Source organism: Dipodomys spectabilis, unplaced genomic scaffold, assembly GCF_019054845.1.
Source record: "Dipodomys spectabilis isolate Male_0828 unplaced genomic scaffold, ASM1905484v1 ptg000207l, whole genome shotgun sequence".
Lineage (NCBI taxonomy): Eukaryota > Metazoa > Chordata > Mammalia > Rodentia > Heteromyidae > Dipodomys > Dipodomys spectabilis.
Genome location: NW_024870884.1, coordinates 10303103 through 10325071, shown reverse-complemented (window position 1 = coordinate 10325071; position 21969 = coordinate 10303103). Strand labels below are relative to the sequence as shown.

The 21969-nt window shown below is 42.7% G+C and overlaps 1 protein-coding gene across 1 annotated transcript in view; it reads right to left on the bottom strand.

Annotated features, from left to right (window-relative positions):
- Stox1 (storkhead box 1) overlaps positions 1-21969 on the bottom strand; it is a 53055-nt gene that overhangs the window by 2287 nt on the left and 28799 nt on the right. Inside the window, exons 2-3 of the mRNA XM_042696470.1 lie at positions 6038-6190; positions 1013-3320 (exon numbers count right to left, since the gene is read on the bottom strand). Of these exons, the coding sequence (XP_042552404.1) occupies positions 1013-3320; positions 6038-6190 (2461 nt within the window). The remainder of the gene's footprint in view (positions 1-1012; positions 3321-6037; positions 6191-21969) is intronic.

Below are 21969 nucleotides of genomic sequence, written 5' to 3'. Positions count from 1 at the left end.
GCTCCTTGGCTAGCACTCTACCAACAGAGCCATGCCTCCAAGCCCAATCCAAGCAATTTTTAAAAAGGACTTTGCTCATTTTTCAATTGCATGTAATTTCCCTGATTTGGGGCGGGGGGGGGCGGGGGGGGAAGGGTTCAGTTGTGGGGCCTGAACTCTGGGCCTGGGCACTGTCCCTGAGCTCTTCACCTCAAGGCTAGTGCTCTACCACTTGAGCCACAACGCCACTTCCAGCTTTTTTTTTTCTGCTTATATGGTGCTGAGGAATCAAACCCAGGGCCTCATGCATGCAAGACAAGCACTCTACCACTGAGCCACCTTCCCAGCCCTAGGATGACTATTTTAAAAAACTGAGTAAATGTTCATGATAAGCTATTGAGAAAAATGCAAATTAGTAACAATGAGCCAAAAAATACAGAGATCTATATATTCAGATTGAAGTGTTATAAATGAATCAAAGAAGAAAGGATTTTGAAAAAATAGGATCATTAAAGGCATTTAAAATTTTTGGTATTATTTTTCTGGGGGTGCTGGGAATTGAATCTAGAACCTCATGTCTGCATGTGCTCTACTACTAAGCTACACCCCAGGCCTCAGTACTTCTGAAATGTCCTATTATGAATATATTACTCTTATAAATCTGAGTAAAGTTATTTAAGCAAATTGATGGGGAAAACATTAGTGGAAAAGTTACATCTCTTTCTCAACCTGTATAAATTCAGAAAGGCAAGTGAAATTTTCCAACCTTAACACTCAAAGTGCTTGGTTTTTAGAAAATGTTTTCTAATTTTAGAAATAATGAAAGATTTTTGGACAAATAAAAATTGGTTCACATTAAAAATTAACTCTATCCTAGTAGATGTGATCTGATTGTAACTTTAAATTATTCATAAAAGGGTGACAATTTTTTTTTTTTTACCAGTAGTATATTCACAAGGGCAATTCACTGTGCCCTTGAGTTTAAGAGCAGCCTTGGGGGAGTGGCTAATTAGACACTTTAATGTGCACTTACCGTGGAGAATCTATTCCACTATCTCCTGCCATGCTATGGTTTTCTGTGCCTTCCAAGTGATTATGCTCATGCTGGATATCCTGAGCCAACACTGGCATATTGAAAAGTTCTAAGTTTTGTGTGAAATGTTTTCTCAATTCCTGATTCTGAAGGCTCTGACTCCAGCTAATTGGTTTCTTTCCGGTGTCAGCAACAGAACCCTGAAGGGTTTCAGTGTCAGAACTAGTTTTCCTTGCACTATAGTAATCAAATAAACTATCAGTAGGTGTGGAAGACTGTATGCATTTAGCAATGTTAGATTCTTCTTCACAGTTAAAACTAATCTGGGTCCCTAAATTTAGGACACAGCTGTCATCAGAAAGATTAAGATTGGGGCTTTCACCTGGGTTTATAAACAACCCAGTGGGTTTATAACATTCATTTCTTTTAAGCACCTCAGGCTCAATCCTACCTATTTTGCTACTATACTCATTCAGAGGTCTCTCAGCCATTTTTGGCTTTCCTAAATGATTCCACTTGCTTCCACCTGCAAAGGAATACTGAGTATGTCCAGGCAGCATTTGACACAAGTCATCAGTCTCAGAAAAGTCATCCTCCTCTAGATATAATGAACTGCAGGCCCCATCATCATCCTCCACTTCATCAGGATACAAGACATGACCATCATCAGAAAGCCTTTCATTTTCTTGATTCGCAGGCTCTGTCTCCAGGATAAATGCCTTTCTCATTAGTTCTTCTGAGTCTCTGTCCGGTCTCAAATGGCTCTCTCCAACTGGGTAATCTAAGAGACCAAGGTTTTGAAATTGATGTGTTGTTTTGTTGATTTGTCTACAAGCAGAGGATGTCAGGTCTAAAGAGGAACCTTGTGATGGGAGGATATTCTGTGTTTCTTTTCCCTCTCCCAATTTGTCAAAGTGGCTTTTCCTCAAGACTTCAGGGATTTCCTTGTTTTCTCCATTAGAGACATCACATCTCAACATGCTCTCTTTCACAGAACAGCAATGGCTGTCATTTTGTGAAGCACCACCTTGAGGGTAATTTAAGAGACTACCTCTGAAGTCATCACCAGGAGGCTGGACAGTAGAGTCAGTCATATAAGTGGACTCTGCTTTCTGTTTATCATAACATTGCTCAGCAGATGGCTGTTGGGCTTCATGATCAAAGATTCCTGAGGGATCTGAAGACCTTGTCCTTTGGAAAGGCTTTTCCTTTGGTCCAGTCTGACTAGATTTCAGATGACTGGTCTTCTGAAGGTAGTGCCCTGTGGTTATTGGGCTCCCTCGGAGAGACAAGCCTTGGAAAGGATTACTGATTCGCTTTTTGTAAATCAAGTGGGAACCTAGAACAGCTGGATTCTCGCCAGGTAGTTTCTGAACTTCTCCTTCATTGGGACTTTTAATGCCATAGGTAGGCTGGGCAGCAGGACACCTGGAGTGCTTTTCCAGTCTAATGCTTCCCTGGCTCCGGGCTTTATGTCTGCCCCTCTGAGTTTGGCCCTGCCTGCGAGGCTTTGCTGACCGACCCTGCCTCCTGGTAACTCCCTCTTTCAAAAGACATTTAGGTCTAGCTGTCAGCTTATCAGTGGAAGTACCCTGGCTATTACATTTTTTCTGTTCTTCATGGTTTTGCATTAGGAGGGTATGTTTGATTAAATTGTCAACAGTCAGCACAGGGTTAATTCTTTTGATTATCTCATGTTCAACATGTCGGGGAAGATTGTCCAAGTTATCTTCATCTCGGACAGGCCATTCTTCAGGAGGGAACTGTGCCGAGAAGCTGCTGTGCCCAGCTTTGGGCTTCTCCTTTCTGGATATACTGCGCCATAAGAAACCAAAGCCAAACTTTCTGCCTTTTTCTTTGTCTTTTGTGTATGGTAAAGATTTGGGGCTATCACAGATGTGAGTGTCTTGAGATGCTGAAACTTCCTGGTTCTGAACCAAAGGTACAGCTTCCCCTGGACTTTTTTGGCCTTTTCTAGTCACATCTGCAACACTTGTTGGGTCTTCAATGTCTTGAATGCACATGTCAGAAAAACACTGGCAGGAGGGACAATGGGAAATGGGGGCAGCCTTCTCTTTGGCCAACTCTGTACAGCTCTCCAAGTTCACCAGATAGGTCACAGAAGTAGGCACCAGGCAGTCTTCTTTTGACAGAAGTATTCTCTTATCTTCCTGGCAACTTGTATTTGTGATGAAGTAAGTCTGAGGTGTAACTATGAAGTATCCTTCTCCAGTGTGATAAATCTTCCTTTCTTTAATCAGAGCTCCTAGCGTGGTGTATAGAATATCCTGGGGTGGAATTGCAATTCCTAAAACAAACAAGTATTTTACATCAACAGATTTTGAATAAGAAATAATTTAAGAAATACCAGGTGCTGATGACTCAAGCCTATAATCCTAGCTACTCAGGAGGCTGAGATCTAAGGATCATAGTTTGAAGCCACTCCTGGCAGAAAAGTCTATGAGACTCATCGCCAATTAAACAACAAAAAGCTATAAGTGGAAATGTAGCTCAAGTGGTAAAACACCATCCAGAAGCAAAAAAAAAAAAAAAAAAAGCTGATTGAGAGAGCTGAGGTCAAATCATTTGTTTGAGTATAACACAATATTTGTAATTAAAATGCCAAAAATAATATTCATAATTTAATTAAACAATAGCTATGTAAGTTTTTCCCTAAAAAGATATATGATTAGGTTAGTGTTAGAAAAGGTTAGAAAAGAAAGCTGAGCCAGGCACTGGTGGCTCACAGCTGTAATCCTAGCTACTCAGGAGGCTGAGATCTGAGGATCATGGTTCAGAGCCAGCCCAGGCAGGAAACTCGGTAAGACTCTTATCACCAATAAACCACTAGAAAACCGGAAGTGGTGCGTGGCCCAAGTGGTAAAGCCCTCGCCTTGACCTGAAGAGAACAGGGACAGCACCCAGACCCACAGTTCAAGCCCCAACAACAAAAAAAGAAAGAAAAGAAATGAAAAGAAAAATCTAGATTTACTCAATTACAAATCCATTTTGAACTTTTGAGGAACAGAGATGTGATTCACTGTTAGGGTACATGCCTCACAAGCATGAAGTCCTAGATTCAAACTCTAGTATTGAAAAAAAAAAAAAAAGGGTAAAATGTTGAAGAAAGTGTTTGCTTTCCAATACTGAACTTTGAACTCATATTTGCTAGAATGGTGCTTAACTACTTGATTCATGCACCCCTGCCCTTTTCACTTTATTTTTCAGGTAGGGTATAGAGTTTTTTGCCCAGATCAGCCTGTATCTTACTTCTCCTATTCATGCCTCCTGTGTGGCTGGGTTGACAAGAATGACATGTGTGAGCCAGCCACCACTCTGGCTTTCTTTTTGTTGAGATAGATTTTATTAAACTCTTCCATCAAACTTTTTGCATTGGACCATGATCCTGCTGAGTAGGTGGGAATGCAGCTTAGGGGAAGTGTTTTTTGTTTGTTTATTCAGCAATACTAGGGTTTGAACTTAGGGTTTTGAGTTTGCAAAGCAGATACTACCTCAGAACCCACTTTTTCATATGCTAGTCCTGGGGCTTGAAGTCAGGGTTTGGCACTGTCCCTGAGCTGCTTTTTGCTCAAGGCTTGCACTCTACCACTTAAGCCACAGCTCCACTTCCAGCTCTTTTGGTAGTATATTAGAGATAAGTCTCACAGACTTTCCTGCCTAGGCTGGCTTCAAACCTGAATCCCCAAATCTCAGCCTCCTTAGTAGCTACAATTACAGGTCTGAGCCCATGGTGCCCAACATCTCCAGAGCTTTTTGCCTTATTTTTCAAATAGTGTCATTTTTTTGCTCAGGTGGAACCATGATCCTATTTATGCTTTTCTGTGTAGTTAGGATGACAGGCATGTACCCACCACCATTGACTGAAAATGGATATTGCAAACCTTTTGCCCAAGCTAGCCTCAAACTTGGATCCTCTTTATCTCAGCCTCCTAAGTTGCTAAGGTTACAGGCTTGAGTAACCTCACCTGGCTGGAAAGTATTATAGATAAGCAAATATGGAAAAATTTAAAAACCACTGTCTCATGACTTCAATTTTTTTTTTTTTTTTAACCAGTCCTAAGGATTGAACCCAGGGCCTGGGCAATGTCCTTGAGCTTCTATGGCTCAAGGCTAGTGCTCTATCATTTGAGCCACAGCGCCACTTCAGGCTTTTTTCTGTTTATGTGGTACTGAGAAATCAAGCCTGGAGCTTCATGCATGCTAGGCAAGCACTCTTCCACTGAGCCACATTCCCAGCCAGACTTCACTTTTTCTAAGAAAAAGCAAAGAATATATAGAATGATCTCATTTGTTATAAAAGGGATATATAGAGATACATATTTATTTAACATTTTATATATATTGTTCAAATACAATTTATTGGTGTGGAGGAGTGGTTCAAGTGGTGGAGTGCCTGCCTAGCAAGCTCCAGGCCCTAAGTTGAAACTCTTCCCTCCCCACAAAAAATACAATTCACGATAGCATACATAAGAACTACAAAAAAAAAAACTTTCACCTCTAGGAAGTGGTAGTAGAAAATTGGGAATTAGGAAGAGAGGAAAATTTTCTTTTTCACTCCATTTTTTAAAAGTCTTATTTATTGCCATAAACATTTATTTACTTTTGATGGGCTGGGAAAGTGGCTCAGTGGTAGAGCGCTTGCCTTGCATGCATGAAGCCCTGGGTTCGATTCCTCAGCACCACATAAGCAAAAAGAAAAAAGCCGGAAGTGACGCTGTGGCTCAAGTGGTAGAGCGCTAGCCTTGAGCTGAAGAGCTGAGGGACAGCACCCAGGCCCAGAATTCAGGCCCCACGACTGGACCCCAAAAAAAAAAATTATTGTTCTCAGCTGGGGTGCCGGTGAAATACCCTTACCAAATCTCTTGAGGCAGGACTTTTTCTGGCAGTGTTCTGACATAAGACTCTGTAGAATTAAATATGGATACCACCTAGGGTATCTGTAACTAAGATTATAAACAGAAACCAAATGCATGAACTACAAATTGAAAAAAAAAAACTGCTTACCTGGATAATGCTTCATCAAATGCTCCAAAAGTGATTCCTGTGTTACTACAATCTGAGCTGCATTCATATCAGATATAGCACAGCAAACAACTTCAGCCAAGGGCACAAACTGAGACTGATCTATGGGGTTCATTTGCACTGGAAAAACATCACCTAAGTAGAGATTTTAAAAATGTAGGTGATAAATCTGACAATAAGAAATGTTGCAAGCTAGGATAGTTATATAGACTAGAAGGTGGAACTGCTCTTCTTTCATCAGTCTTTATTCTGTCTGTTGAGATGACAGGTACAATAGAAAAACTAGAGAAGGAAAGGTTTACATTGTGGTCTCTACTTCTTTGAAATGTATAGCGTCTGTCACTACCCTCCAAGCAAGACAGTAAATTTCTATATGAAAGAATTCATATTCCGGTCTCTCAAAATATACACATTTTAGCCAGGTGCCAGTGGCTCACCCCCCGTAATCCTAGCTACTCAGGAGGCTGAGACCTGAGGATCGAGGTTCAAAGCCAGCCCAGGCAGAAAAGTCTGTGAGACTCTTATCTCCAATTACCCACCAGAAAACCAGAAGTAGCACTGTGGCTCAAGTGGTAGAGCACTTGCCTTTAGTAGAAGAGCTCAGAGTCAGTGCATACGTCCAAGCCCCCTGTCCCACAAAAACAAACAAACAAACAAACAATTTTCATGGCAGCTATCTGACAAAGGAAAGAGGTGGCAATGCTGCTCCTGTACTTAAGATACATAAAGTTATAAAAAGCTCAGGTAATGTCTCAAGGTTAAAAGCAAATAAAATAACCTGGCACCGATAACTCATACCTGTAATCCTAGCTCCTAAGGAGGCTGAGCTCTGAGGATTCAGTTTAAAGCCAGCTCAGTCAAAAAAAAAAAAGTCCATGTGACTTTCCCATTAATCAGCAAAAATATGGGAATGGAGATGTGGCTCAAGTGGTAGAGCACCAGCCTTGAGAAAAAAAAAAAAAGCTGAGCAAGAAAGAGTGTGAGATCCTGAGTTCAAGCCTCAGTACCAGCATAAAAATACAAATGAAGATTGGACTGGATGGATGGATAGACAGACAGATAGATCTTCTACTCCTAGTCCAGTATTGTCACCATTATACTCCTTCCTCATTGGAATGATCAGAAAGATTTGAAACAGAAAAGACCAGATGTATTTTCCAATTAGTAAGACAGACACAATACACACAAGACTATATTACCCTGGTTGGACAGAATTTAAGGATTATGATTGGAGAGTTTTAGGGGTAAAGTGAAAATAAGGCTGGAAATGTAAGCTAGGCCATATTGTCTATGTTTACTAGGAAGATAGGAGACAATTAGGGGTATAGTTTAGAAGTAGAGTACTTACCTAGCATGCACCAGGCCCTGGGGATTTGAACTCTAGCAATACACACACACACACACACACACACACACACACACACACACACACACACACAAAAAAAAAATGAATGGCAAGTCAATGCTTGGTAGAATCAGAAAGGCTGAAGGTTAATGGATTCATTGAATGGAAAGAAATCATTAACTTCCAGTTAAAAAAAAAAAAAAAAAAGAAAAAAGAGGGGCTTGGAAGGTGGCTCAGTGGTAGAGCACTTGCCTTGCATGGAAGAGGCCCTGGGTTCGATTCCTCAGCACCACATAAGCAAAAAGAAAAAAAAGCGGGAAGTGGCACTGTGGCTCAAGTGGTAGAGCGCTAGCCTTGAGCTGAAGAGCTGAGGGACAGCGCCCAGGCCCAGAGTTCAGGCCCCACAACCAGACCCCCCCCCCAAAAAAAAAAAAAAAAAGTAAAGGTCACATTAAAGGAGAAGGGAGTTGATGAGAAGTGAAGATATTAGACTCTCCTTCTAGATCAAGGCTATTCAGACCAGATATTTGAGACCAGATACTTGGTGGGCAGTAGTCCTAATAACCTAAGACTGAGGGTTTTCCTGGGACATGGGTCTTTCAGTGAGGTTACAGGGAAAGACAGGCAAATTGAGGTGGTTGGTCATCCTGGCCAGATAATTCTTCATTGACAAGGGCTGTCCTGTAAATTGTAGGCCGTCTTAACAATATCCCTGGGTTCTGCCCATTAGATGCCAGTGCATTTTCTACAGTTTCAGCAATTAGAGGAGGAAGGCATGTGAGGATGAGGATCATCCTAGTGAAAAACATCAGTCTTCTACTGGCTCAAGTAGTGGAGTGCTTGCCTCGCAAGAGCAAGGCCCTGGGTGTAATAGGCATTATTGTCAAAAAGAGAAAAAAGAAAACTAGGCCATTTATATAAGACACCCGACTGTGAAATCAATTACAAACCAGAAAAGAGCAGAAATAAGAAAGTGGATGTATGTTCTGCTCTTTTATTACTATAAAGGTTAAGTACAGAGGGGCTACAGTTACATAAGTCAGGTAATAAGTACATATATGTTTTTAAATCTCTGCACCTTTGAATGTGAAGAAGGAAAGACTAGCAAAAGTGATAAAAAAAAACAATTCTGGAACAATAAAAGTAAGACTACAAGACAGGGCTGGGAAGGTGGCTCAGTGGTAGAGTGCTTGCCTCACATGCATGAGGCCCTGGGTTTGTTCAGCACCACATAAACAGAAAAAGCCGGGTGGCATTGTGGCTCCAGTGGTAGAGCTATATCTAGCCTTGAGCTGAAGAGCTCAGGGAGTGCCCCAGGCCCAGAGTTGAAGCCCCACTGCCAAAAAAAAAAACCAAAACTGTAAGACAGGAGAGACAGGGAAATGGATACAGGTTCAGGTAGAGGAATTAGTTTTATTGTGGGAGGAGGGGGGAAAGTAGGTGTGCCAGTACTGAGACTTGAACTCAGGGCTTGGGCACTGTCTGCCACCTTTCTTACTTAAAGTTAGCACTCTACCACTTAAGCCACAGCTCCACTTCCAGCTTTTTGATGGTTAATTGGAGATAAGAGTATCATGGGCTTAAGAAATGTACTCACTATCTTGCCCATGTAATTGTAACCCCTCTGTACAGTATTTTCACAATAAAAAATAAAAAGTAAAAATAAAAAAAAAAGAGTATCATGGGATTTCCTGCCTAGGATGGCTTCAAACAGTGATCCTCAGATCTCAGCTTCCTGAGCAGCTAGTATTACAGGTATCTATCACCAGTGCCAGCTAGAGGAATTAACTTTAAAATGGGAAAGTACTTATGAGACATGAACAAAGCAGGTGTGTATGTGTGTGTAATATATATATATATATATATATATATATATATATATATATATATATATATATATTACACATACACCCACAACAATGTCATCTGATCTCTGTAAAGTTGGAGAAAGGACAAGCAAGGGAGGAGAAAATGATGGGGAAAGGCTTTGGGGAAGCTATTCTTGAGGTATACTAGAAAATAGAAAAGGAAAAGAAAGTTAGGGCCTCTGGACCAGTGAGGTGTTTCTCAGCCCTTACTTTGGGATTTGCAACCTCCACCCAAGTGCTTTGGCTCCTCAGAAGCAGATAACTGGGACAGCCAAGACAAACTCATTATGGAAGCTCACTTCACTCTTAGGGACTTCAATCATGAAGTGCCAAGTACAAATCAAGGAAATTGATTCAGACAAACAGACCCTCCTCAAGAGGTTGTTCTACTTGCACAGCATCTAGACCTTACAGCAGCTCAAGGCACTACCAGAGATGAACTGGCTGACCACTTGGCCCTTGGAAGAAACAGAGACCTTTGAAAGAGGCCACAATATCTGTCATAGATATCGTAGAAACAAACTGACCACACAAGCTATTCAGATGCTTCTGAAATTTTCTAAAAACAAAAACAAAAAACAAACCACCAAAAAGTGATATAGATGGTTAAAAATGATAGAGGATGAAGACAAATGTAAACCTTTCAAATTACAAGAGTTAAGAGATGTGTCCTCCATCTTAAAAGAGAACCCAATCCATACAAGCAAAAGACAAAAGGCCATGTCATGACAATATTTTGCTACCTCAGGTGTGAGCAAATTAGAACTATCTAGGTTAAAACCAACCCCAGGACTGACATCCAAGTTTGAATCTAGGGTTCAAGACCCTCTGCCTATGTACTCCATTAGCTAGAGAGCTAATTTACATTACTGTGGCCAACGGCAGCCCTCTTGCTGAGAGCAAAGAGGTTTCACTCACTGTGTCAGGGAGGGAAGGGTCAGTGAGCAGGGCATAAACACAAGTGTTAAGAGTGCCCATCTATCAAGTGCAAGGTCCCAGTTCAACTCCAGGACTGAATAACTAGTTCTGGGTACCGGCTAAACTCGTGAACAAGGTCACCAGGCAAGTCACACTTGCCTCCCAGTGATCCCCATGGAAGAGAAATGTACGCTGCACAGTCCACAGACCTGGCAGAGACAACTGGACCACAGATAGCTTATAGACAGTTACTCTGTAGCCAGTGACATAAAATCACAGACTACTCTGAACATTGCAATTCCCTAATCCAAGCACCCTCCAAATAGAGAGGTAGAGATACAGAGACAAAGACTACCTACAAACCAAATTTTGGTCTTTGATAATCAAGGATAAATGCAAGACAATGTTCCACAAGTCAGCTTGACAAAAACTAAGTAGAGCCAGAGAAAGAATCCCAAGGTCCTACTTCAGCACCCCTATGCCAGAGGAGGAGAAGGAAGTGGAGAACCATGCATATTCTGCTGTTTTCTCATTTGTGGGTTATATGCTGCTGTGGATTTAGGTGAGATGGCTCAAGACTTAGATGGAGTCAGCAGTGAAATCTTTGTGCTGCAAGTTAAAGAATCATGTTTCAGGAATGTGGGAACCAGCATTTGGAAATTGTGCCCTTCCTCCAGGCTTGTGGGGACACAGCTTTCTTGAGTATGACTTTTTGCTATCTTTAATCCTGTACAGGCTGAGTTGTTTTTGAAGTGTTTTTATTTTTTGAGACAAGGTCTCACTATGCAACCCAGGCTGGTCTCACTTTTGCAATCCCGCCTCACTCAGATGCCTGAGTGATGGGACCAGGTAAGCACCACCACACCCAGCATATTCCTTTTTCCGAGACTTTTAGATATATTGCTTTCCTGCGTAATGATTTGTTCTAATGAGATATACTGAAAGACTTCTGGTTTCAGCAAAGGTCTTGGTTTTTGATTTAAAAAGAAATAGGAAAAAGCAGACCTGAAGGAAACAGGAGTGTGGAGATGATTTCAGCCTTGCTTCTAGAGGGCAGGTGACAATAGGGAATGGAAATGCATGGCCACACACGCTTCTAGATCTTTCAGTACATATGAGAATCACCAGAGAATCTTGCCTAGTGTAATGTAGATTCTGATTCAGAGCCTGTGATGCTGCATTTCTAACAACTTCCCAGGGGATGTCCGAAGACAGCAAGACTATAGAGCATTCTGTGTGATGGAGGGTTACGGTGCTAAAGAAAAGCAAGGCTAAAACGTGGCCCTTGAGGTTGCAACCAGAAGGAAGTTCTATGATGCAGAAAATGCGACTGTGACCTGCATTTAACCCTCCTTGACTGTGGAGAGATCAGTATAATGAATGGTTGTGGGAAGAAGAAGGTAGTGGGTTGGGTGAGGTGTGTTAAGAGCTAATGCCAAAGCTGTCAAGTGGCCAACAGTACCATTTGCGTCTCGGTGACTAGGACACTGCTAAGCAGACATTACACATTGTTTTGTCCCCTGCTTAAGCTTCTTCATCCAGCATAGGAGGTAATCTGTGTCCTTGGAAGGGTGTACTTCTGCAGCTTGGGGCTGACTATCCCACTGGATAAATTAAACTCTTAAGACTACAGCCTGGCTTACACAAGTTAGGGTGAATGGCTACTCAATTAGCTTTTCATTAGATGATAGGTGATGACTGGACTATTCACATTCTCAAATTCCACTTTAAAATCCCACCTCTGAGCTACGGGTAACGAGTAAGCCTCACTCCCCATCTCTGCCCTTCTTTTTCACCTCTGCAACAGACATTTACTTCTCTTCTACCTTCTTCTTCAAGCAAACAAAAATATAAATTTCAAGTAGAACTTTAAATATTCTGCTTCTGTAGTATTTTATGTGTTTAGTTTATAATCAATGATTTTTAAACTTTTTTCCTCACCTCCCAGAAAACTTTCTTTCAATTGCATGGGATCTTGATTGCCTATCCTCACTGCAGAGGGAAAACAGGTACTTCATTTAACAAGAAGGTCTGAAGCATTAAATGATGAGCTAGCCTTACAGTAGTGGGGAAGCAGTGAAGGTCTGAGCCTATGACTGACCACAAAGAAAGTCTGGATACTACTACCTTGTGCACCTGTCTTGACACCACATTCTGCATCAGTGAAACAGAAGCCAGCTCTGATCTCCATTTTACTCCTGAGCCAGAACTGAAAGAACTTACATTTTTCTTCAACCCTTTAGTTTGTTTCCTTGTATCAGGGGAAAAAAGTCAAATTTCTCATGGAGCTGAGAAGTCCATATTCACCCTATGAATCTCCTTAACTCTTTCAAAATAAACGTTAGCTTTTATTCTCCAAAACCATACCTTTAGGTAACAACCAGAAATGTATGAAAAAATAAATATTTTAAGCCCCAAACTATGGGGAAAAAAACAATTTTTGGTATATTTTTAAGCCCCAAACAATTAATTTAAAAAAATATTCTAACTACCAAGTCCAAAGAAACTCTTAAATTTTTTTCCTAATTCTAACCATGCTGTGAGGATGTATCTTTTAAGAGTAAACAAATCCACTGCCAGCAAGGAAGAGCAATTGCCTTTTCATTCCTTAAAATTAATACAAACTGTACTGTAAATTAATGAAAATTGTACTGTAGAAAATGTGGTAAATTGCTTTATCTCTTCTGTAAAACTTTATCTGGACAAAGCTTAGAAAGAGGTTCTCAGTACATTTCCCTCACCTCCGTTGCTAAGATACGTCGTTCAGGTGCATAAATCAAGTTTTCTTTGTGCAAGAAAGCAGAATACATGAACAAGGGAACCTTTGTGACCAAAGTGGAGAGCATTTCCAAGTTATAGCAATGGTCTGTTTTAGTTACTGTTGTACTCCTTCAATTATTGTAATGCAAAATCAACTTCTCAGCAGAAGAGATGCACAGAAAGTTTTAGATATAACCAGATTTCACAAGAGAATCCCAGCTTCTTGACGTTATCCTCAATGCCTAGCAGTAATTAAAGAGCTCCTTTAAGTCCAGGCCTGTTCTGGTTCTTTGACCCTGGAACTAAAGCAGGAAACAGAAGGTTACAAAGAAAGTGTGGGCCACTGAGTGAATGGAAGACAGCAATGCTCTCTCTGTTTACACAGTTTTCTTGAATGCCTCAGGAACAGAAAAGGAATAGAAAAACACAAATACCAACAAAATAGATGAGACATTTGAGGCCATTTGTGTCTGATATATTTTCTGTAACAGATTTTTTGCCAGAGATTTTGGATCATTTTCTTGCTATATTCCGAAAGAATTTGATTTATTAATTTTTAAGTTATAATGACAGAAATGATGAGTTAAGACGTACTTTTTGAAAACACGCTTTTGAAAGGGGGTAATTGTAAAAAAAAAAAAAACAAACAACACTGTAAAGAAAATTAAGTATGTTTAGCACGTGGTCAGATTCTAATTAGCAAGTAAGAATATTAAAACCTCTTCACTAGAAAAACCTGGTTACATCCAGTAAGTCTAGGGCAGGCCCTGCAGCTGGCAATCCTAAAATGGTAACTAGAATCACTGTGAGATAGCCATAGAGTAATCTAATCCTAAACAACCAGTTCCCAGCTCTCAGCCCCCAGGGCCCAGTGAAAACAGCCTACAATACCCCTGGACTACAGGAGCAGACAGACTCCTAGGATTGGGAGACTTGTTCTTATGTAACCCAAGACATCATCAAAGTTCTGAGGAAAAAGGTGGTTTCTTTAGAAACAGACCTACAGGCCTCCTCTGTAAGCAAGATGAAGGCCACTAGAAAAATGAAATTATGTTGGCAGTTTGCCTTCTTTTTTTAGCCAATTAGTGCCAGCATTTTCTTTTACTGTTAGAATTATCATGCCCAGCCATTTCCTTCCTTGTACTTTGGGCTTGCTTTTGCCCTTGGGCTCCTTTTAGTTACTTCTTGCCAAGATATACAAAGTATGTGGATCTTAATGTGGATACTCTTCTGCAACCCCCTGCCTCATCTAGCCAGAAAGGACTGAGGTCCTTCTGACTATGGTATCTTCTTTACCATAGAATATCCTATGGCAAGAGGGTCTTTCCTGGTTCTACTAGCTTCTTTATATGCTTTGCTCCTTTGTTTGGTTGTTTTTTTTCAATTAGTAATTTCTTATATAAACAGTGTTATACTTTTTATGGCCACCAATTTCCTTTTATTTTGGCTTGTCATTCCCCTTGTAGTCCCATCTGTGGATCTATGGACTGTGTCTGGTATTTTCGGCCGGTGGCCATAAATTTAACCTAGAAGATTTAGGACCAGGCTCCTCTGACCATAGAATCTTCTTCTCCATTATCAATGAGAATGCCCAGAAAAAAAGGAGTCTGTGCTCACTCAAGTGACTTTCTCTTTCTGATTTACTCCAATTTGTTAATTCAAGAACATTCTTAAGTCACCTCTTAGGAAAGGGCACAACAAATAGAAAAGAAAAAGTTCCTACCCAAACGGGTAATACGGACATGAGATCACACCTACACAGAGGAAAGAAAAGGGGAGTTTGAACCCAAGAGGGCTGAGTTAGCAAAAACTCAGGCTTTGTAACTATCTCTAGGTGTGGGAAGAGAATAAGCCTCAGTGAAGGGCCTTCATATTCTTGCCTAAGGAAAGGCAGAAAACAACACAACATGGAAAGGAACAGTCTCCAGGACAAGGTACAATCTTAGGACATCTGTCTTGATCAAAAGCAACCCTTAGGTTTACTAATGAGCTCAGATCAGACACCCTTGCCAGAGAGCTCATTCTGTGATTGACAGGTGAAAGGAGAATTGTTTTAATGCCCTTCCATCTTGGCAGGAGAAGGGCACAGCTTTCGCCCTCTGCGGGCTCACACAAGGAAAAGTCACTGGCATACGGGGGACAGTGGCAAGGGGAAGGCTTAGATTCACAAGCTATCCCTGTTGCATGGCACATGAATGCCCATGGTGGTTTCTGTTCTGCCAAGCTGAAATCAGACGGGGTACCCCTGCTCAGTGAGCAGGAAGGACTCACACTCAACACTATGGAAAGATAGCCCCCACCCTCTGTGGGGAAGGGAGCTGTGGAAATAAATCAGAAATGGTGGGGACTTAGCTGATCCGCATCTCACCCAGATGCCCAGGGCAGGGGTGTTCCCCCAGAGCAGCTGATGACTGTGCCACATGGGCTTTCTAGGTAAATGAGTGAGGTGAGGAAGGCCCAGCCACTCGCTCCAGATGGGACTTTTGGGTGGCCTCATGGTATCTGGAAGTTCCTGTTTTGGCCTCTCTGGCTTGCAGAGTCTTAAAACTGGGCTTGTCTGAACCTCACAGGGGTCACTCAATCACCAGCTGCTAGTGTGACTCCAAGCCCTCACACCTTCCTCCCTCCTGTTACAGGCACCCAGAAAGGCACCTGACTCTCATTGCAGCTGTCAGCACACACACAGCTAGCTGATCACCCATCTAGACTTTGCACTGGGTCAGGAGCAGGACAAGAAAGAAGGGCATGGTTGAGGAAAGGGAAAGGACAGCAGAAGTCTATTGCAGAAACTTTTTTTTAACTCAGAATTCCACCGGGATGAGTCTCCTGGACACCACGTTGCTCTCCTTCTCCCCTAAGAGTAATCCCAAATCGGTTACCCAAAAGGGGCTTGAGAGATTCAGCCCTGAGTCACGTTAAATTCTGAGAAAATGCCTTCCTGTGAGCAGCCTGATGTGATGTGTGAAAATGGCTCACTCATTCACCTGACCCACAAAGCCCCACAAAACCTCACAAACGCAAAGGCTGAAATCTTCATTCACTTCAACAGCAATGATGAGTGTGCCCAGCGCGGGGCAGGCATAGCTCCCAAACCACCAAGGCTCTGAAAGCTGTCACTTTACAGAAGCACTGTGGGCCGCTCTGGCATCACATGGTGGAGCTGATAGGCCTGCCCAGGACAGACACTGACTTGTCAGTGGCCCAAAGTGCTCCAGGTGGGCTGCGCGTGCTCCAGAGGGCAGATGATAATCTGCCTTTGAGGCCATCCCAGTGAACAGAAGAAGCTCCAAGAAAGGTCCCCATTCCTACAGAGCTCAAGTTCAGATTAAACTGGACTCCAGCTCACCTGCCACAATGAGATGATCCTCACACCAAAGGAACAAAATCTCCCTCAACCCAAACACGGGGCTGTCCACACACAAAAAGAGATCCCAGCACTAAGGAAGAAACAAGAATATGCAGGAAAAGATAATGCAAATAAGTCTCTTTTCAATGTGGGAATAAGTCCCATGAAGCAGCTTATCCAAACCTTCTAGATAAAAGGTCTGGGTGACAGGCAAGGAGGTGACTGAGCCACGCCTGTCAAGTGGAGGAATGGGACCCACAGATCTAATAGCAGTGGAGGAAAGCAAAGAGCCAGTGTCCTTCCAGCCAAGGAAACTCTAGACCCCAGGGAATGCGGTGACAGTATTACTGAGCTGGGTTTTTCAGAACCTGCAACCTGGAACCTTCTGCTACAGTAGGAAAGCACTTCCTTGCTCTCCCAAGCCCCTCCCTGCAGGAACCCTGCTTCCAAACTACTCTCTGTGTGTCAGTGCTTTAAATGCAAACTGCTACCTGACAGCTGACCACACACAAGAAGGACTGCATTTTCCACTAACATGAAGTCCACACTGTAGGCAGGCATGCTAGGAGCAGTTGGGATGGCCTGAAAAGGATCTTGAGAGACCAAAAACAAAGTAGCCTGCAGCACTTGGTCTGAAGGTGAGAGCCCCAAAACTTACCCATGGATGGAAAGAAAGTAAGTGGTCACAATTCAGAGTCCTCTGGCCCTGTGTAACAGGGTCTGCTCCTGTGTGTGTGTGTGTGTGTGTGTGTGAGAGAGAGAGAGAGAGAGAGAGAGAGAGAGAGAGAGAGAGAGAGAGAGGGAGAGAGAGAGGGAGGGAGAAAGAGAGATTGTGCGCGTGAGCGCGGAGCACTGGCCTTTGCAGAGTTGCTTCTCCCTTTCCCTGGCATTCTAAAGTGTATGCTGGGCGATCATGATGGTAATGGTGACAGTGAAAGGGGGTGGTGTGGGGATCCTGGCCAGAACCTAGGCAAGTGTTCCACCTCTGAGCTACCCCAGCCCAGCAGGCCACATTCTGAAGAGAAGCCATGCCCAAATGATGAAAACACTAAATGCTAAGTCACCTTTCTTTACAGAACCCAGAACACCTGGTGACCTTCAGGGTACACCGGAATAAAGAATGCCTTGCCTTTTTGCTTTAATCCTGTATAGCAGCTAACACAAAGCATGTAAACGGCTATGATAGTTAGCTGGTGGGAAAGCAGTATGTTTCTAACTAGGCCCAGGAGATCAAGATTGATTGGGAGCTTCCTGTCCAAGGGGGCGGGGGGGGGGGGGGGGGGGGAATTAGCCAGGGAAAACTATCGCCTGAAAACTAGATGGAGACCACCTCCATGTAGCAGCTTGCGAGTCTTGTACTCTATCAGGTTACATTTGGAGAACTCATCCACTCACCTCCCAGGATGCCTGGCCTGAAAGGATTTGATTTGCTTCCCAGCAACTCCTCTGCTATGGAGCATTACTAGTAAGCACATGGACCCATGGCCATCAAGTGGCAACACTTGAGCAGCCTCACGTCCAACTCAGAAGCTCTAAGAATGACTTACTCTTTTTTTCCTGCTGGTATTATTTGTGGCCATTAACTTATCTCTGGACACTAGACAGTTATCAGAGACTTGAGGAAATCCATAGTAGAGCAAGAATACTTTCTTCCTTGGAGGCTAGCACAAAGGCCTACTGTAAGTCATACATATCCAGCTCTACCTGGGTATATGACTTGAACCAGTTTACCTTGGGGAAGCTACAGGCTTTCCTTGTGGAAAAGCGTTTTAACTGACTAAAGTCAAAGCCTTGGAGACTGAGGCTGAGACCTATGCAATGGGACTGACCTCTTCCTGCCCTAGGAGTTCTACAGGCAAAAGCCAGCCAAGTCTGATGGAGAGAAACTGAGTGGATTGGCTCCTAGCACCTGCTGACCTGATTAGAACTAGATGGCCAATGGAGTGGCATATTATGGAAAATTTACTAGTAGCTCACTATGGAGAAACCCAGGAGATACATAGAAGGTAGGCAGCAGAAAATAGGCTGAAAATGTCGGTGCACATAACCTTAGAGCATACAGCTACAAGGGTATAGCTAGACTTGCCCAACTCTAGAGCTGTGTGGTTGTAGTTCCAGAAAATAGGAACCCAGGACCTTGGGGACATCTCTAGGTCACAAAGCTGGTGTCTGACCCCTGCAGAGATGTGTTTACATTCCAAAAGGGTCGAGAAAGAACCCAGATCTTTGTCATCCCCTCTCCAAACAGCAAAGGCTGTCCCCCCTCTCTGACAAGGGGATAAAGGGCAATCACTTGGTCCTGTGCATAAGCAGAGAAGATTGATGCTTGTCAGTCCCATGCCTGTAGGGCACCCATCCTTGGATCCAAAGGGTTGTTAGGTGTTTTTCCCTCTGTTTTTCATGATCATCCTAGTCTCATATAATAGAGCAGCACCTCATCTTCACACACTGCAGAATGGCAGGATGAGGAACTCCATGGACAGACCCACTCCTCAGCAAAACAAAGTTGGTGCATACTGTAAAAAACACCAGTTAGTCTCTAAGGGTACATACTGAATGAGGAAATAGTCAAGAAATGCTACTCAATCTTGGTAAGACAAAAAAGAAAAAGAAGAAAGTGAGTCTGTGCCAAGTGCCACACACAGGCTGTAGCTTCAGCTCAGCCGGACATAAGCCCCTCTGGGCAGAGTGACCAAGAAGTCAGGGCTCCCTCTCCCTCAGTTCTCCATCAAGGCTTAGAGATCTGACCAGAAGAGGCCAGCCACCAAGTGTTTTCAATCCTCCTTTTCAGTCCTCTCCAACTGTAACTAAGCAGGCCAAATATCTGGGGAGTGTTGCTTGTGGTGATGGCTGGGGAGGTCTCAAGATAGAGGGACCAGATTGAGACCTCTATTCATTGTTTCCAGGTTCCTGTGACTGTCCCAGAATGAATCCATAGATAAATCCATAGACAAAGTGTTATTACAGCGCAAAATGTATGCACATATATGGTAAAGTTTGGGCTTCACAGACATGGATTGGAGGATCATTCATGATGTGGTCTTATTAGGGAGGTTGGGAACTCCAGGAAATGTCATTTCCCAGGAATTAGGTTTACTAATGTATCAAATTGATCAGGAGGACAGCTAATTTTGCAAGACCAATGATAGGGAAATGCCATTACAATGCGGCCAAAGATAGTTAGCAGTGTCTCAGTTAGTTGGCCATGTTGATTCCTTGCTCGTTTTAGGTGGTCTTGGATTTTACTGTTTGGGTAGTCACATGATTTTTTTCTAGTACAACACTTCAATTGTACAGCCTCTAGAAACCATGCAGTATGTCTTTGTTTACTTATTCCTTCTGGCTTTCCTGATGTACAGCTGAAAAATTAAGTTCCTTTTTCCTATATCCCTACCTATAAAGTCAAAGTTTTATGGCAAGAATAGCAGGCCAAGAATGGCAATGCCCTGACAGTCTTCATACTGGCTCACTTTTACTGTACAGCCTCCATCCTGCAGAGGCAAACCAAGAACACTAGCAGCTACCTTCTCCTCAATGGGGCAAGCAGTAGTTCAGTACACCCAGAGGAAGAAGTGGCTCATAAGCAAGTGTCAAAGCACTCCTCTATGGAATTGACTTTTCTTGAAACTGTATGAAGTTCAAGCCAAAGTTCAAGCATTCCTAAAAACAACAGTTCCTCAGAATTATGAGGTATAAGCCACCTAGATCTCTAGAGAGGACCAGAAAAACCAGCAGAGTCCTCCCGGGGTCAGAACACACCTAAAAGACTACAATAAAAACTATCCCTGTCAGGAGAATTGTGAATTCCAGTCCAGGTTGGGCTACACAGTAAGATTATGACTCAAAAACAAAAACCAAAAAGACTGTCCTTGCCAGAATGAAATTGAATTAAGCCACTGAGAAATTTGCCCACAGGCCTTGTTGAAAATAATGGAGTAGACATGCCAGCCACTGGTGTCTCATTCCTGTAACCTAACTACTCAGGAGGCTGAGACCTCAGGATCACAGTTTAAAGCCAGCCTGGACAGAAAAGTCCCCTTGAGACTCTTATCTCCAATTAACCACCAGAAAACCAGAAGTGGCTCAAAGTCCTAAAGTACTAGCCTTGAGCAAAGGAAGTTCAGGGACAGTGTCCAGGCCCCGATTTCAAGCCCCACAATTGACAAAAAAAAAAAGCAATCAATTGGTTATTAGCCAACATAATGGGTGTAGTATAATAGCAACTTAAACAGCATTTTTTCCTTCCTTGCTTCCTTCTGCCTGCTTTCTTTCTTCCCCCCTCTCACCGCCCCCGCCCTTTTAAAAAAATATATATTTTGGTCCAAGACAGGGACTCAAATATAGTATCTGATTCTTTCACTCATCTACTGGCACTCTACCAATTGAGGCTTTGAGGCTTTGTGTTGCCTCCTTTGCCCACACTGGCCTCAAACCCACAATGTCCTGTTTCCATGTCCTGGTACTACAGATGAATGTCACCATTCCTTGAATCAACCACCTTAACAGAGATCGGGGAAAAAGACGAGAAAGCCCTGCTAAAACCACTGTAACTGTGGACAACTATATCCCTAAGGAGCAACATTAGAAGCTTTAACTGCAGGGCACGTAGATTTCATTGCAACAGTCTCAAATCACAAGCAAGCCAATACAAACCACAGAGAAAAGAAACATTCAACATTTGCTATAAAATACTACAGGAAACACCCAGTTTTCAACAAATACAGCAGTAAACATGCAAAGAATCAGGAACATGTGATCCATATACAGGAAAAAATAAAGGCAATAAAAACTATGTGAGGGTTGGAGGTATGGCTCAGTTGATAGAGCGCTAGCCAATAAGCAAAAGCATCACATACCCAGTTTGAATCCCAATCTTGGACCAAAAAACAAAAAAACAACAAGAAAAACCACAACAATAAAAAGGGACCAAATATAAGATTTAAAGACTCCAAAGTACACATTATATTTTCAAAGAACTAAAAGAAACTGTGTTTTTAAAAAGTAAAAGAGGAGTCAGGCACTGGTGGCTCATGCCTGTAATCCTAGCTACTCAGGAGGCTGAGATCTGAGGATTGCGGTTCAAAGCCAGCCCGGGCATGAAAGTCTGTGAAACTCTTATCTCCAATGAACCAAAAGAAAACTGGAAGTGGCGCTGTTGTTCAAGCGGTAGAGCGCTCGCCTTGAGCTGAAGAGCACAGGGACAGCGCCCAAGTCCAGAGTTCAAGCCCCACAACCGTCAAGAAAAAAAAAAAAAAAAGTGAAAGAGGCTGGGTGCAAGTGGCTTATACCCATAATCCTAGCTACCAGAGCCTGAGATCTTAGGATGATAGTTGGATACCAGGCCAGGCAGGAAAGTCTGTAAGATTCTTAGCTCCCATTAACCACCAAAAAGCTGTTTGTGGAGCTGTGGCTGAAGTGATAACATGCTAGCCTTGAGCAAAAAAGCTTAGAGACAGCACCCAGGCCAAGTTCAAGCGCCAGGATTAGCAGTAATGCAACACACACACACACACACACACACACACACACACACACACACACACACACAGAGGAAACTTGCATTTTTGCCTGGGCTTACCTTGTACCATACTGTGATCCTCCAACCTATACCTCTTGTGTAGATAGTACTACAGCTATATACCACCATGCCTGGCTTATTTGTGGGGATGTGGGTCAC